General features: G+C 37.3%; 1 protein-coding gene across 1 annotated transcript; it reads right to left on the reverse strand.

Annotated features, from left to right (window-relative positions):
* Positions 1–3,990: 3,990 nt before the first annotated feature.
* LOC145690842 (tubulin alpha-1 chain) lies at positions 3,991–16,501 on the reverse strand. The gene is made up of 4 exons (XM_081766195.1): positions 16,343–16,501; positions 10,275–10,497; positions 7,006–7,307; positions 3,991–4,931 (listed from the first exon to the last, which is right to left on the reverse strand). Exons 1-4 carry the CDS (start codon positions 16,343–16,345, stop codon positions 4,107–4,109), a joined length of 1,353 nt encoding a protein of 450 aa, XP_081622321.1. The 5' UTR covers positions 16,346–16,501; the 3' UTR covers positions 3,991–4,106.
* Between the last annotated feature and the right edge of the window lie 302 nt (positions 16,502–16,803).

Genomic DNA, 16,803 nt, shown 5'->3' on the forward strand with positions numbered 1-16,803 from the left:
GAGCATGCAAGTGGTACCATTTGAAAGCCAGCTCCATTCTGAAGAGAATGAGGTATGAACCATGATCCTAGGATAAATAGGGGTGAAGATATGGATTTGTTTGTAAACTCTTACGAAAACGCTTTAAATGGCGCCGTATAAAAGGGGCTGCGGCATTTAAATCCCTCCGTCGTTTAAAGGTTAAAGACGAGATTAAATATTTAATACACTGAACCTAATTTTACACTAAGAACTTTAGTCTCCAATGAAGTGCATTACTTTGGTATTCTCGCATAGTCTAGTCGTTTTTAAAGCGGGGCCCGCGACGCCTAGATTGATAAGTGTAATAAAATGGAACAGCTGTTATGCAAGAAATATCTTTAAGATTAAGAAACTAGAGCCGAGGGCAGTACGAATGCAAAACTATTCATTTCCAGTGCTCAAGGATTTCATGGATTCTTCACGTGTAAAATTACTGAAATGCACAAAACACTTGTAGGATACTCGAAAGCATTAGGTACAACTTTTTCGAGAATATTTCAGTCTCAACCTGGTAATGGTTGGATTGAAAATCCTTTCACTAATGTAGAAAAACGTGACATACAAGGTATGAATATCTCTACACAGAACAAGAACAGGTATTGGAACTATCGTGCGATACCTCATGAAAAAAAAAAAAGTTTCCAAAGAAAATTAACTTGTAGCTTTTGGTTGTATGAGCGCTGTATGAAATAGTCTAAAAAGAAATTGCAACATCTGATGTCTTTTCTTACCTTATGTGAGCAGACCTTTTTTGTTCTTGATAGTATTAAAACAAAGTGAAATCATCGTAATGTGGAATCGGACCTAAGATTGTGACAAAACTTATTCCAGATTTCAGTACAATTATGGAAAAACAATTTCATTCTTCACATTAGAGACCCCACATTTGAGATTTTTTTTTTTTACCTTCCTTGAAAGTTACTGCATTTTAATTGAAATCTCGTTTACTAGGAACCAATCAATCATGTCTCTAGAACAAATGAAGGGTAAGGGGAAAAAACAAGGAATGTCAATACTGCATTTTCGAGATAACTGCGTTTTAATATTGAAAACCGCGTACAAATAGGATTATGAAATCTTTTGCCACTTTTTACATGAACATTTCTACATCTACGCATGCATGGCATAGATAGTCAAATAGTGCCAAGTCACCAACAGATAGGACAAAGGACCCGAAAAAGCACATACATGGACATTCCTTGTTTTTTCCCCGTACCCTTCAAATTACTTTGATCTTAACTTGTCAGTGGTAATTCTGATTAGTATATTTTTTTATACCATGTGAAATTTCAGATAGCATTCATAGGGGGTCCCCAGATCACTTTCCGACTGAACAAGGGGTCCACGTTGCCGGAAAGTGAGAACCACTGGCATAGTATACTAGCCGCTCCCGAAAATTTACTCCTTGCTTTAAATGCATGTGTGTGTCTGGTTATAATATATCGACATTTTAAACTATGAAAATAAATTCTCTCACCTCTTGGTTACGAAGTCCATTCTCCATGTCAGCGGTTCCCAACCGGTCTCGCAAAATATTTGATTTTAGAAATACTGAACTATTTAATTAGGTAAAATAAATTTGAGAATCAGTGCAGTAGTCAATTTCTCTAGAAGCAACAACTATGTCTAGTACTACTTGAACTAACTTACATTAATAAAAAGCAAACAAATGATGATGTGGGCCTTCAGTAATGCGTGCAAGTTGTTTCCTTCTGTATCTTCCCAGTCACTTTACAAACTCAAATCATTTAATCACATGTCCCCTTTAGCCTTTAAGAGCATAATCGTGGGGCGTTAGGAGTAAACAATTTTAATTGCAATAGGCTTCTAACTATCCGTAATTAAGTCATTAAACAGGCAGTTTCCAAACAGCAGCTCATTTAAACTTTGACACCATACGCCGCCGGGAACGGAAATGAGCTTCCTAATGTAGTTAATTCTGCGGTGTGCAAAATTGGTATCGCGTTTCTTCCAGAAACATAGCACCGGGTGGAATGCCCAGTTTATAACCTCATTCTGATTCGAGTACTACTTTAATATCAGCTCGCTAGATGGTTAGCGTTAACTTCGAAGGGGGCGTATGATTCGCATCTTACATCATCCGACAGTTGCGTATTTTTCTTCGAGCGCTTTATTGGACCCCCGCACTCTCCAAATGATGCTATAGGTTACGCTTAAGGCCTCTCTTACACAGAAATTGGCCGTTGAACTACAAAAAAAAAAAAAAATTATTTCTATTTCCGAAGAAATGGAACTAAACACTGCCCAGTACGCACCTCCAGCTTTAAGTTCTATTCACAAAATACCCTTACGCTCTTAGATGAGACCAGCATATTCAAAGATAAAAATGATCCATTTAATTACTCAAAACTAATTTTGAGATACAGTACTACTATTCAACACTTCGAGCAGCAACAATGCTTAGAGCTACATATACTACTCTATAGAAACAAGAGCGTTACATTAATTTAAAAAATTTAACACCACGGTTTCGTAGACGTTCAGTCAATAGAACATTGGGAACTATCAGTATTACGCTGAAACTTCGTAGCAGAATGTGTATGTAATTCATTTCCGCACTAAAGGCAGAGAAATGCTCGCAAAGATGCCGTTCATCATCAATAACAATGTAATTAGTACACAGCTCGACTACAAAGTATTTCAGATCAAGACGTAATTAGCACAGTTAAGTCCTCACCTTCACCACAGACTTGCTCTTCACTATTCTATTGCACTGTAATTGTTTCTTCTAGTTAACCAAAGCTGTGATCGTGGTCAGCTACGCGAACCGCTACAACTAATTTCAAGTACTTTAGACCATTGAGACAATCATAAAACAAGTAATAATTTCAAAGTATTTTATAATTCACTACTTTGTGATACCTTCAAATTATCTCCTTCAAGACTACTTTGTGCCAAGTTTGTTGCCCGCAAGTATGATGAAATTAGGAACTTACATTTTTTTTTTAAATAGAATATAGTCAAAAACACTTGTGCTTATGGGTGAGTATTTTAATATGAATCCTATTAAATAAAGTAAAAAAAAAATCTTAAAGTTTACTTTTTGTAACTTTCACAAAACAAAGTTGTAGCAAGCACTGAAGGTTTCAAGGTACCAAAATATTTCGGTGGAGCATTTCCTACCCAATATTAAATATATACTATATTTCGAGATTTATAGCATTCTATAGATTAGCTATATTACTATATTTCGAGACTTAGCATTCTATAGATCTGATATTTCAAGTTTCAAAGAAATCTTGCGGAGAAAAAGTAGTTTACACGTAGTAATAAGCTAATATTGCAAACATCAAAATTACACCATATTACGGGAGAGGCTTGTTAATATCTACCCGATGTCCCAGGTTATGGAAAGGCATTACATGTAAGTTAGCACACAATCCTACCTTCTTACCATACACATGTAAATATTGTGCTGATAGAGGTCTAAGTCAAGCCGAACATTCCTCAATAGGTGGATAGCCACGCTTTAAGACCGATTATTTATTTAAAAAAAAAAAAAATAAAATAAAATAAAATGCATATAACGAGTTTAAATCTTCAGTAAAAAGTCAGAGCGGAGTAAAACCTTCACTGTGAACGTTGAAATACACTAATTATCCTGAAAAAAATCAATAGGCGTTTAATTAAACGCATAAAGCAGTGTAATCAGAAAGTCCTTCCGCAGTGATTGTAGATACTTATTTGGGAGAATTATTCTGGTTCCTAGAATTGTTATGCAAATGCGATGACAGACTACTTGTGTATTTATTGTGCAATAAGTGTGGGAAGTAAAGTATGAGTTACCTGCTATAATTCACTACGGGAAGATTTAACGCACCTGTAACATTCAAAAACGGTCCCGGACATCCTTTTTTCATAACAGAATACCATGCTGACAAGGTATAAAACAAAATTTAAAAGGCCTAAGGACAGAAGTTGCAAGAGATTATAGAATAAAAGGCAATATTTCTTCATTTCCTTAGAAATTTATTCGAACAGGAATGCTGACAGAACTGGAAGTTCCATTAACAATGACTTGTTCGCTTGGGCTGGATGTCGAATGGCTGACCCAGTGGGGGAAATTAGTACTCCTCAGCACCTTCTCCCTCACCCTCAACGGAATCCATTCCAACTTCCTCGTAGTCCTTCTCGAGGGCAGCAAGATCCTCACGGGCTTCTGAGAATTCTCCTTCCTCCATACCCTCACCCACATACCAGTGAACGAAAGCTCGCTTAGCGTACATGAGATCGAACTTGTGATCCAGCCTGGCCCAGGCTTCGGCAATGGCCGTTGTGTTACTCAACATGCAAACAGCACGCTGAACTTTGGCCAGGTCACCACCAGGTACAACAGTTGGTGGTTGGTAATTGATGCCCACCTTAAAACCTGTGGGACACCAATCAACAAATTGGATGGTGCGCTTTGTCTTAATGGTGGCAATAGCGGCATTCACATCCTTAGGTACGACGTCGCCTCTGTACAACATACAACAGGCCATGTATTTTCCATGTCGTGGATCACATTTCACCATCTGGTTTGCTGGCTCGAAGCAAGCGTTGGTGATTTCAGCGACTGACAGTTGTTCATGGTATGCCTTTTCTGCAGAGATCACAGGGGCATAGGTAACAAGGGGGAAATGGATACGAGGATAGGGTACCAAGTTGGTCTGGAATTCAGTCAGGTCAACGTTCAAGGCACCATCGAAGCGAAGAGAGGCAGTGATTGAAGACACGATTTGACCGATCAACCTGTTCAAATTTGTGTATGTTGGTCGTTCGATATCCAAATTTCGCCTGCAAATATCGTAAATGGCTTCGTTATCTACCATAAATGCACAGTCGGAATGTTCAAGGGTAGTGTGGGTGGTGAGGATGGAGTTGTATGGTTCAACAACAGCAGTAGACACCTGAAATTGAAATACAATCATCGTTAAGTCATCTCGCTGCATACGATACTTTTACTACTTAAATTCTATTGTTGACAGAACGGTTGTAATTATATCCCTCCCACAAAAAAGTGCGATGAGCAAAGTAATTATATAGATTTGGTACTTGCGATTACATATGCCAGTTTCTCAAACTGAGGTCCGCAGATTATGCAAATCTCAAAAGCTATATATATAAAATTAAGGTATTTTAATGAACATTAACAGATTCCCGTACATACTCAAAACATTTTAAACTGCAGATTTGCTTTCTCAAGAGAACAGTAAGAGTTCAACTAGAGAACAATTTGAGAAACTGGCTCATGTCAATGGTTCAGCATACACAAAGTTCATTTACGAAAACGCATCCAATTAAAGTTCAGCTAAGGAAAGCGAAGAATTGGAACTGATCAATGATCATTTTATAGCAAAATTTATGCAAAGCTTTAGAAATATAGTTCATTTTAAAAACTTGTGGAAATACATAAAATCAACTGGCAATCCAACTGCACATCTTGTTTACTGAAAGCATTACTTTCTATAAAAAAAAAACATGAAGGATTGACAAATTTCGGCTTATATCTGGAAAACTCAAGAATTCCCTAAAATAGTGAGTAAACTCCAAAAAATCAACGACAAACCCACAAAGGAACCTACATGCGAAAGAAAATTAGCACTATTCCAGTAAAATCATTGAAAACTTGTCTATATCGAGGATTAATAAAGAAATCTGCTCAGTGTCAATCGGATCCTCAAGTCGAGGCTGAGGTTTCAGAAGACTATTTACGGACAACTAAATGTGATACCTTACTGAATACTTATTCTTAGCAGTATTTTCTGGTGTTGAATTTGTTCTTTTCTCGGTAACAAAAACTTTTGTGATTTTCGCTTTCATTGTCCTTCACACACGAATCGCGTAGCTTCCAGTCTAGTCTAATATTACAAAATTTACACAACTAGTTTTTGACGTGCATCAAAAACTTAGTAACAATGCTCTTTAAATTCTTGTGCTCTATCAAATCTTGTGATTTTCGGCAATGTACCGGTTGCTTTGCCGTTCAGAAGTACACGAGGCAAATCTGGCACCACACTTGTTGCAGCTAAGAAAAATTGAGGCAGGGCTTGCGCCAGACATCCGACAGTCCCATATTTCATTGTGGAAGACAAATAACGAACTAATAGCGTTTACTCATGGTTAAGTGTGCATAAGGGAGAAATAATGGTAATGAATAAATCGAACAATTGTCACTTACGCGTAAATTCCGTGGAATATCGAGACTTGTTGCAAATTTCGCTAATGCTACAGAATTTCGCGTTTAATAGCGAGCGTTATATGGCCTACAAATAGTGAAAAAGTGTTTTAAGTACACGAAAAAATGTTTTAGGTACACAACATTTTCATACAAAACTGATACATTTCATGTTTTCACGTGTCACCAAAAAATAATGTCCACTTCTCTTACTACTTATTCAACAAAGCATTCCTCAAGTTTGGTCAAGCACACATCCATGATTAGTTATTTTCCTGTATTACATTTTCAGATCATCCCTTTTCACCACCAACACACTGACCAGATCAAACATGGAACCCTAGCATTAATATGTAGAAATAATTGGTTAGTGAAAAGTTCTTTTCTATCGAGACATGCGCAAAAGCTTGTACGTATGTAATTCGAAGCGTATTTGTCCAAAGTTATTAGTCTCAGTCAACATTACCGGTTTTTACTACCCACATCTATTTTTAGCCCATCCATCGTATGGAAAATTTCTTTGAAATCGACCTGGATGGTATTACAGACTAAGTCGTCAAATGTTTTACTTATTCAAGTTGAATTTACTACATATGAATTAAATATTACTTAAATTTATTAAAATTTAACTTTCAGAAAGGGGCAGACTTGCACTCACACCACTGAAATTTCAAGCCTTTCAAAGAAAACAGAAAAAGACTTCTCACAAATCAATAGGCCAAAAAGACTACGCAGGTAGTGAACAGTCAAAATCAACTTGAATATATGAAACTAAGGAAATTTTAACCAACTATATAGAAATATACCTGTGGGGCTGGGTAAATTGCGAATTCGAGTTTGCTCTTCTTGCCGTAGTCTACAGACAAACGTTCCATCAACAAAGACGTAAAACCGGATCCAGTGCCACCGCCAAAGGAATGGAAGATTAGGAAACCTTGCAGTCCGGTGCATTGGTCAGCCAACTTTCGGATCCTGTCCAATACCAAATCCACAATTTCTTTTCCAATTGTGTAGTGGCCTCTTGCGTAATTGTTGGCTGCATCTTCCTTTCCTGTGATCAGTTGCTCGGGGTGAAATAGCTGCCTGTAAGTACCCGTTCGAACCTCATCTGGAAAAGAAAAAAAGTCATTAATGATCCCAACGCTAATACGGAAAGTAAATCACATGAGTGTCATGCTGAAAGAAAAAGAAAACTGCGTATCATACCCTAAAAGCAACATTCAGTCGAAGGGGTTACGGGTGAACGAATCACATTAATCTTTGTGTACTACCATGGGGTCTTTTGGGACCCCAGGAGATATTCATGATATATATCTTCTAAAGAAGTGAGATTACAATTCAGTCTTTTCTTGCATTCTAACTAGTGTATGCTGAAGATGCCTACTAAAAATTTCAGTTGTCTGATGGCTCAACGTAAAGGACGTGATTTAGATGGGGGAGAAGACTCCATGATCATTCCTGTGTTAACTATGTTCTTGGTAGTACACAAGGGTTAAGGAGTTCGATTATCAGGCTAGCCATCCCAACACTTTCCCGCTAATCCTGTCAACTTGCGGAACAAACTTTTAGCTTAATGAACTCCAAATTGAAATTGAGTAATTCCAGATTTATCCTAGCAAAAGATATGCTAGGGGAGTCAAGACGTCATAAGCACTTCATTAAAATTTGCGTTAATTTCAATAAAACCTTCTATGCAAAAAATCAGCCTATCAGTTAAAATCCTAGAAATAATTACTTCAACTCTCATATTCACGCTTAGAAACATGTAAACCCAATGTAGTCCATTTACATTATCCCTTTCCGTACGGAAACTTATCTTTATAAATCCTCACCTAACTTCAACCACAAACAAACGAAACACGCACTCTCCTTTTGTTTCAGACACTAAATACTGCTCCCATATGCAGAAATTTCCTTCCGCTTCGGGAGCAATCAGCTAAAGCTTATTCCTTATTTTCATCTAAACACTCGCAATCCACCTGATTTATCCCATTTTATATCAAACTTACGACCTTTCATTTTTTCAGGATAGAACAAGGAGTATATTTATCTCATTGACGTTATCTTAAGACCAAGATTGACTACTATCATCTGCAACCTCGAGCTGTCAATGATTTTCAACTACAGCTCTCAACTAAACTCATTAAAATGCTTCTCAACATAACTCTGAGGCAAACTTAAAAGTATTCGTATAAATGTGAGATTTCGCGTATTCACAGGGTGTCTACCAAAATTCCAGAATTAAATTTCGTGACCTTTTCCTTACTAAACCATAAAATTTCGTAACAATCGAGTGAATGTGGGTGCGAATTAGGTGAATTTTCATGAATGCGATAGAAGCGTACTATGCTTGCGATTTGGTAGCGTCTAAAGCCGACCATAGTAATTTTTGGCGAAGAATTTTGAAGTTTTATAGAACAAAATTTTGCACTCTGTACTTTCATTTCTACAATAAAAAATCCGTAACTCAAAAGGTACATTTGACTTTCATGACATTCTCTGATCTCTTGACTTTCGTGACCGATATACACCCTGATCCGGTAAGAGGAAGCAGACTAACAAACTGCAGCTTAAACCACTTAATGTGCAATGATTGTTGGAAATGCATAGAAAGAAACAAACAGTATACCAAAATGTCAATTTTAGATCGAATTTCTAAACCTGTAAATTTATCATATACAAAATATAAACTAAACCTATTCCATTTTACTAGAACCCGTGATTGAGGAATCTAGAACAATTGCAAAAATTACATAACACTTTTGACGCTATAGTCAAAGAAACTAAACCCAAGGATTCTCAGTCTAGATGCAGCAGCAACTATAGGGACATACGTAACGTATCAAAGATATCCCAATGCTCTGAGGGCTGAGAATTCACTACAGAAACCCAGTCGAATCGACTGTACCAATAACAGTATGCTTGCCTTGACTCATTTTGGATGTAAGGTTAAATCCTTACGCTATGACATGGGATGTAAGGTTAAATCCTACTAGTAAACACACTAGAATTTACTTTCGGGTGGCAACGTTTTGAATAATAATAATAATAATGCGAGAGATAATTAGTCCTCTAACTAGTATTTAAAAAATGGGGGCGGGGACTTCAGTCACGTATCAAACCACCTAGACGAAAAGAACCATGTTTATCTACTTTTACCGCAATAGAAATATTTCCGCCTAGAAGGGTTTATTTAATATGCTAAACACAATGCTCAACTAGTTAAAACTGACCCAACTAAGCCAGAGATCAGAGTTCGGGGGAATCCCCCGAAGTGCCCGACAGAGCTTCCAGTGCTTTCCTATCAAAATTCCTACATAAAATTTACCAAATCGTACGAAGTTGGACGAAATCTGCGGCACGTATACTCATTTTTCCTGGTGATTCATATCAACACTTTTAAATTCTCGCCCCTAGGTAATTTAAGTAATGACAAATTGAAAATTTCTTTGCTTGCGGTATACCGTATTCTTTGTGTGTAAGGAGGCAAAAAATTGAGTTAAAAGTGCAGGTAAACCTATCACCGACTTATGGTGCAGATCCGCACACTCAGTTTCCTTAACATTTCACTCCTGTGGTTTCGTTTGAGTAGTAAGATCCACATGAATTCCAACTCCTACTACTTGCTCAATCCAGCGTCAAAATAATGACCACAAAATGAACTGAAGAGTCGGAATACGAAAAATGGGCTGGAGCAATACGTGCACGTGGGTTCACAACGTGGAGCAGTACATCCACAACCTCAGAATGAAAGATGTTGGGGAAAGCAGCGTTGGGTAATGCTTCGATCTCGTTAAACAGAAGACCCGGGCTTCATTCCCAGCGCATTTACGTCCAAATTCCTATCCAAATATTACATTATCCGAGAGGTCAAGTTCCGACGAGTGTTAAGAAATGATTACACATTTTTGAAGTCTACAATTTTACCAGTCTTGCGAACAGAAGTTCCGAACCAAACTTAATAAAGAACTGATCCAATTACAAATTAGTTGACAAACTACCTAGGCTTTACAAGTTTTACTACTAAAATTATAAAATCACATATGTACAAAGTTCTTCATGCATATATACGTACCTACTACTGTTGGTTCCAAGTCTACAAATACTGCTCGTGGAACATGCTTTCCTGCACCCGTTTCACTGAAGAATGTGTTGAAACTGTCATCACCACCGCCGATTGTCTTGTCTGATGGCATCTGACCGTCAGGTTGTATGCCATGTTCAAGGCAATACAGTTCCCAGCAGGCATTGCCGATCTGTACACCGGCTTGGCCAACATGTATACTGATACATTCACGCTGAAGAAAGAAAAACAAAAACATTAGCTAGTTTAATCATAAGATGTCATTCCATACAAACATTCTCCAAATTTGTTACCTTTACAACGAATTAGAAGTATCAAATTTCAAACCTATCATACACTGTACTTCTGAAGCCCTATGTAGTTTCGCTATTACAGGTTATAGCAATTTTGGAAGTTTTGCACGTAGAAGCCATTCTTTAAACGAACCTTTCATTTTATATTTAGTAGTAGCTTTTTTATTTATTTATCTACTGCACATATTCCGCGTGATTTTCCATACCTATTAGACCACTCACGCTCTTTCTACAGACTAAAAATCCGACATGCACTTTTGAACCTACATAACCTTCCAACAAATCACATAAAACAGACGGAGCAAGGAAAAGTACGAAAAACCTAATAACTACCTATATTTTAATTCAGAGCCATGATCTGTTTCAAGAACCATTACAGTCTAAGTTTACCAAATTAAGCTGTTACCCAAAGATTTCTTAAGCTCAACTCTGCGAAGTTTATAGTAGCTTCGAGTGATTTGAGGTGAGTAGGGGGAACCATTGGGGGGGGGGGGAGACAATGTTAATTTAGCCAGTGTTATCCCGTCTCCACCGGTCCCCCACACACCGTCACGAAACATAGCAGACGTAATCAAATGCACGGAACTCCAAGCACAGGCTAATAGTACTGAAGATAAACTAATTTCACATGATAAATACCAAAAAAAAAAAAATCCCTCATTCATGATCTGCACCACTCAAATCTATCAAACTTTACTAATCTAAGCCAAACAATCATCCATTGTTAAGTCGAGCTAAACTTAAATAGCTAATTGGTGGTAAACGCCCCTCTTACTTGATCCGCTCCAGTACCAACACTTCCGGTGTTCCTCTAAAGTTGTACGCCAAGACGGCTGGTAAGTGAACTCAGCAGAGTATAGCTCTGAATGCATTACACGAATATTTAAGGAAAAGAACAGGAGCTTAAAATACCTTTAGAACAATTTATTTTATGGTTATCAACCAGTGCAACGGCAAGAGATACGGCAAACATTATTGTGTAAGAGGGTAGTTTTAGCAATCCTTTACCGACAGTTTATCAATCTTTCCATGTTCTACTGACAACCTAATAAAATGAACTATACACTGGAATAAGTTTCCTGAAATGTTCACAGCACCGCTTGATGTCGCTATTTTAAGTTGCAATATCAGGTAATAAGGAAAGACTTGAACTATCCTCATACAAAGGCAGATTGATCTTAAAGACATTTTAATCAACATTGTATTTTTTTTGTATAGGGAGTTAATTAGCAACTAATCAACTTCTTGTAAAAATCAAGGAGTGCCATCACTGAGCTAAGGTGCAGAAAACTAAACATGAAACCTGCAGCTTATCTTAGAGGATATTTGTTAATGCATCTGTAATTTAATTAGATCCAATGGGTGGAATAAGTATGACATTTTTGTCAATTTCTGGGGTAATTTGTTTCCAGTGAATTCCAAAAGAACTACAAATGAAAGGTGCAATGGTTATGGTTTGCGTTGGTCAATAAACGTCAGATAATTACAATTTCTAACTCTCCAAAACTAGATATTTCAGAGTAAATGGATCAAAGATTAATGGCAAGGAAAATTCACGTAAGTGGAAAGCACATCTTCGCTTTCCTCACCTAACACTTATTGTTTAGAACTGAAAATATATTTTAGTACCTCGCACTTAGGTTTGCAGCGTAAGTAAAGAATTCACTTGTTTACCAATATGGATAAGAAGTTCAGTCACTTCCGCTCTCAATCTAAGTACCAGGATCTAATTTTCGGCTCCAACCAATACGTCTGATAGGCACAGAAAATCTAGGTCAGCGTAGGTTTCACTTCACAATGTAAATAACATTGTCCTCTTCCAGACACGAACACGAGCTGTGAGTCTCAAAAATGCAGAACATTCAAAATGCTTAACCGGTCAATCTTCTTCCTATTAGTGCAACTTACTGTTAAATAAGGAGTTTCATACACTACAAAGTTTGTCATACCCAATATACATTCATGGCACACGTTGAAATTTCACGTGACGTTTTCTATGAAACAACTAGGGCCTACTTGCTAGTTAATTGTCGAATTTTAAACACTGCTAAACCCAAACTTGATCCTGACAGATTCCAAAAAATTAATCATTTCCCACATGAACTATATTTACAGGATAGTAAACATTAGCTCGTCCATCATGTATAGCTTTAAATTACTAATTTTGTGAATAAAAGCTATACTCTTATCAAATCAAGGCCACTCGCCTTTAATTCCCTCCAGCTCTCCAACACTGCAACGACATGAATAAATTAAAGTTTAGGTTAGGTTCGGTCAGATTACGGGTTGTTACATCGCTGGACCAAATTTAGGAAACTTAGGTTAAGTTTCAAAGTTGGGCGTCCGTTTCCAGCAAAATTTAAAATTTACAGGAAAGATATGAATAACTTGATAGTTTGTGTGCTTGATAATATAGAAGTCTCGAAAAATCTTTATTTGTTATATACAAGCGGTTATAGACATGGGACTATACGGCGGGCGGAGGGAACTACTTGGCACAAGGTAACCGAACAGTTGCATTTGGGAAAGAAACTAGCATTTATGTTAATCAACATGGCGAATGTACAAGGGCAATGAACTAACAGTTTTAACATTTGTGAAGCAATACGTTGATAACGAGCAAAATCTTTTAAAAGTTTGTGAAAAGCACGGATTAATGAACCTAATAAATTGCAGAAAGTGTGGATAGGAGATAACAGTGAAAAAATGTGTCGAAAGTGGACGCCCAACTTCGGAATAAATACCGGAAATTTACCGGGTGAATTGAATTTATTTTAGTTCCTAAGGAAATCAGTGAAATTCAGATGAGGGGAAAGTTATGGTGGTTGCTGGCTATCATATAAGCGGCACTGTATGTAAAGGCAATGACCTATTTGGCGGAGAGGTACACATGATTTAGTAGCCGGAAAGGCAGTAATGGTGCGCATGTGACCGTTTGAAGTTTTTAGTTGTATACAGAAATTCACAGGCAAGGCAGTGACAAACCGAACGAAAATAACGAGCGCCAGTTGCTGAAATTGTATGAAACACAATGTACTATATATAAATCGAGCAACTATGAAATCGGCCAAAACTCCCTTTCTCACTACTCTCTCGCTTGCATACCGATCATCGCTGACGCGCCTGACTTGGAAAGCATTCGTGCATTTTAGTGGCCATCGAGCACATGTTTTGTACTAGTTTTTGTTATATACGGACAACATAATTATATGCAAATAGTAATTTTGTATACCAAATATTAAAAGATTAAACTCATCCGTTTTGAACTAACTTGTAACTGAACCTAACCAAACCAAATGTAAGTAAAAAACAGTACACTTTTGGAGTAGTGATTATACTAATCCACAGATTTAAGGCGACTCATTTTTTTTGCCTGTAACGAATGAATGTTAGGTAAGGGTTTTTTTTTTTTTTTTTTTTTTTTTTTTTTTTTTTTTTTTTTTTTTTTTTTGTAAGCTGCACTATACATGGAGGCGGGTGGACTATTTCGCGGAGGTACACTTGTTTTATTATACGGATCCATAAACTGTAGAGAAAAATTTGGGCAAGTCCTTAATTTGCCCATTTCATGTCAAGAACAGAACTCAACGAACCCCTGCGGGGCTTCTAACCCATTCCTACAACTACTTCTATTTATACTATGGATCCGTATACTAAAACTACACGCCCAATAATGTAATCTAAGGTAACTTAATGTAATCCAACCAAATATAACCAAATGCAGTACATTCTGGTACTTTCTCTAGATTTTCAAATCGGTCCGGCGTTACAGCAGTAATGCCGGAACTAGCAATGTACTTCCTCAAAACACGAATCGATTGTTCACATCTGCGGAGACTTAACCACGTTTCTTTATATACCTATACATGCCGGAAAAAACCGCTAGCTACAAATAATAGGCCTTGTTACAACTTTGTACCAACTATCTTATTACCGGTACGTTGAAAAAAAAAATGCTTGCCTACACAACTGCGTAGGGTATATGTTTTTATTAAAACAAGACTACTTGCCGCCGTGCAGGTGTAGTCTTGGCGCACCACTAGAAATAATTGAAAAACTAATTCTTTCACTAACTTCCTTCTTATTGTCTCTTTTAAATGTTTCCGCAGGGCGACATGAAAACCTCACTCGGTATAGATAAAATTCAAGGGGACCACCAGAGATAAATCTTCCAAAGCCAAAACTCCATTTAGATTTTCGCATATAGTCTCTGGATGTACGGCATAAGAACCACATTAGAAAAGCAGAAACCAAACTGTGCCAGATAGCCACTAATAAGCATGAATGCTAAGCCAGTCAGGGTACGGCGAAGCTAGCGGGCTCGCGCGTTAGCGATGGTGGGTATACACGTAAGCTAAGATAGCGAAAAAGTGGATTTTGGTAAACATACGACGTTCAATAGCATTTGTAATGGCTTGTATTAGTAACGTTCCACTTGTAAACATAAAATACAGCTTCTGTGCACTATACAGAAAAGGAAGGTTCTAGATTACTGGTCCCCCATGTAGCTTAATAGGTTTCTTTCTGTATATACATTTAATTTACTCAGTATTGCCGAGCGAGCGTCAGCGAGTGAAGGTGGGTTAAGAGCCCCGATGGGCACGTTGTTTTCTGCCCAATGGAAAGGGGGACCAGTAATCTAGAACCTTGCCATACAGAAATACACCGCCGTAGGAAAACATCTAGCAGTCATCTTTCATACAGCCTCACTTATTTTATCCATCGTAAAGCACGTGTAATATTACATTAGTAACCCTACACTTGTAAACCTGAAATACACCTGTATAACTTCGTATAAAATTTTGTCGCCTGCAGAAATGTGTTCCTTATGAATATATCTTTTCATACAAAGTATTCAATTTCAACTGTAAATGTTCCAAAATGTGGTGCGCCAAAACTACACCAGCACCCTTGCCGCAATACCGGACCGTTAAAAACAATCTAAGTTAGCGTCTGTTGTAGAAACTATAGGCAAGCCTTGTTGCACCTCTTCCAAAAGAGTCCTAAGTTTCTGAAAAATGCTATTAAATACTTGCACGGCTAGACACTAAAATTTACGTCGTCAATTCCGGAACAAGCAAGTTCCTTGCAAGTCCACGTGAAGTGGACTTTGTACCTGCGCTTACTCTGAATCTAAACTCTGGTCGTAACAACTGATCGTTCTACTAAAAACATATCTACAAAAATTGAGGTATTGCTAGTTATAAGCAACGCTAGCATCAGTACATTATATTGAAATACCCATAGTATTCCACTTTCTGAATTTCTCAGTCAGTTTCGAAAAAAATCAGACAATTACTCGTCAAAATCCTCATCCCAATCAATGCACACATGCACACTATCTAGAAAATACAGTGAAAAAACAGCCATTTGCGCAAACGCACTTAAAACTAATAAAACCCTTCCCTCTCCCACAACTTGATCACACCGGTATTCTCTAAAAAATTCCCAATTTTAAATAATAACGTTCATCACAATCATAAAAAGCATAATTTTTCGTATTACCTCAAACACTATTAATTTCTTTGTAGATTTCGAAATTCTTATCGAACTTCGTCTGGTAAATGAACAAATCCTTCAATATAACGGTCATTCTGCAATACGACAAACATGGCGAAACCACCTCATCTACTTGTAATTAACGTTAATTCATCAATACCAAGCTTTAAACATTGGATTTTGAGTTTACTGGAATATTATTTGCTTATTCGTCTTTTGAAACAGTTAATATCATGAAAATCAAAGCATTTTACTAATTATACGTACCATTTTTGATGATAAGGAAGTACACCGAGTAACGTTGGTTCTCTTCCTGCACAAATTATGAAATCAACGCAGCGCCACAAAGCTTTTATAGACTTGCCGACGTCACCACCATCCTACATCATGATTGGCTCAGTCTTTGAAAAGTAATCGTCATGCGTCTTGCATGGGTGCGGTCCTGGGTAATAGTTCGGCGGGAAAGCTGCTGATTCGTCTTTTTTTCTTTGATTTTTTCGAATGTAACTTAGTACTTCCAGTCATGTGGGATGTCAGAGACGCACGTGTAGCCAACTCAATTAATAAAGTACTAAATAAACGATGGTTTATTCAGGCATATCGTCTATGGAAAATTAAAAAAAAAAGTTCAGCGAATAAATTAATTCATGGTTAGGGTTACCAGATTGTAAAAGTAAAAAAAAAAAAAAAAGAGCACGTTTGCAATGACTCGAGGGAACATAGCTTGA

The sequence above is a fragment of the Thermobia domestica genome, chromosome 1 (genome assembly GCF_964235325.1).
Source record: "Thermobia domestica chromosome 1, izTheDome1.hap1.1, whole genome shotgun sequence".
In the NCBI taxonomy this organism is placed as follows: domain Eukaryota; kingdom Metazoa; phylum Arthropoda; class Insecta; order Zygentoma; family Lepismatidae; genus Thermobia; species Thermobia domestica.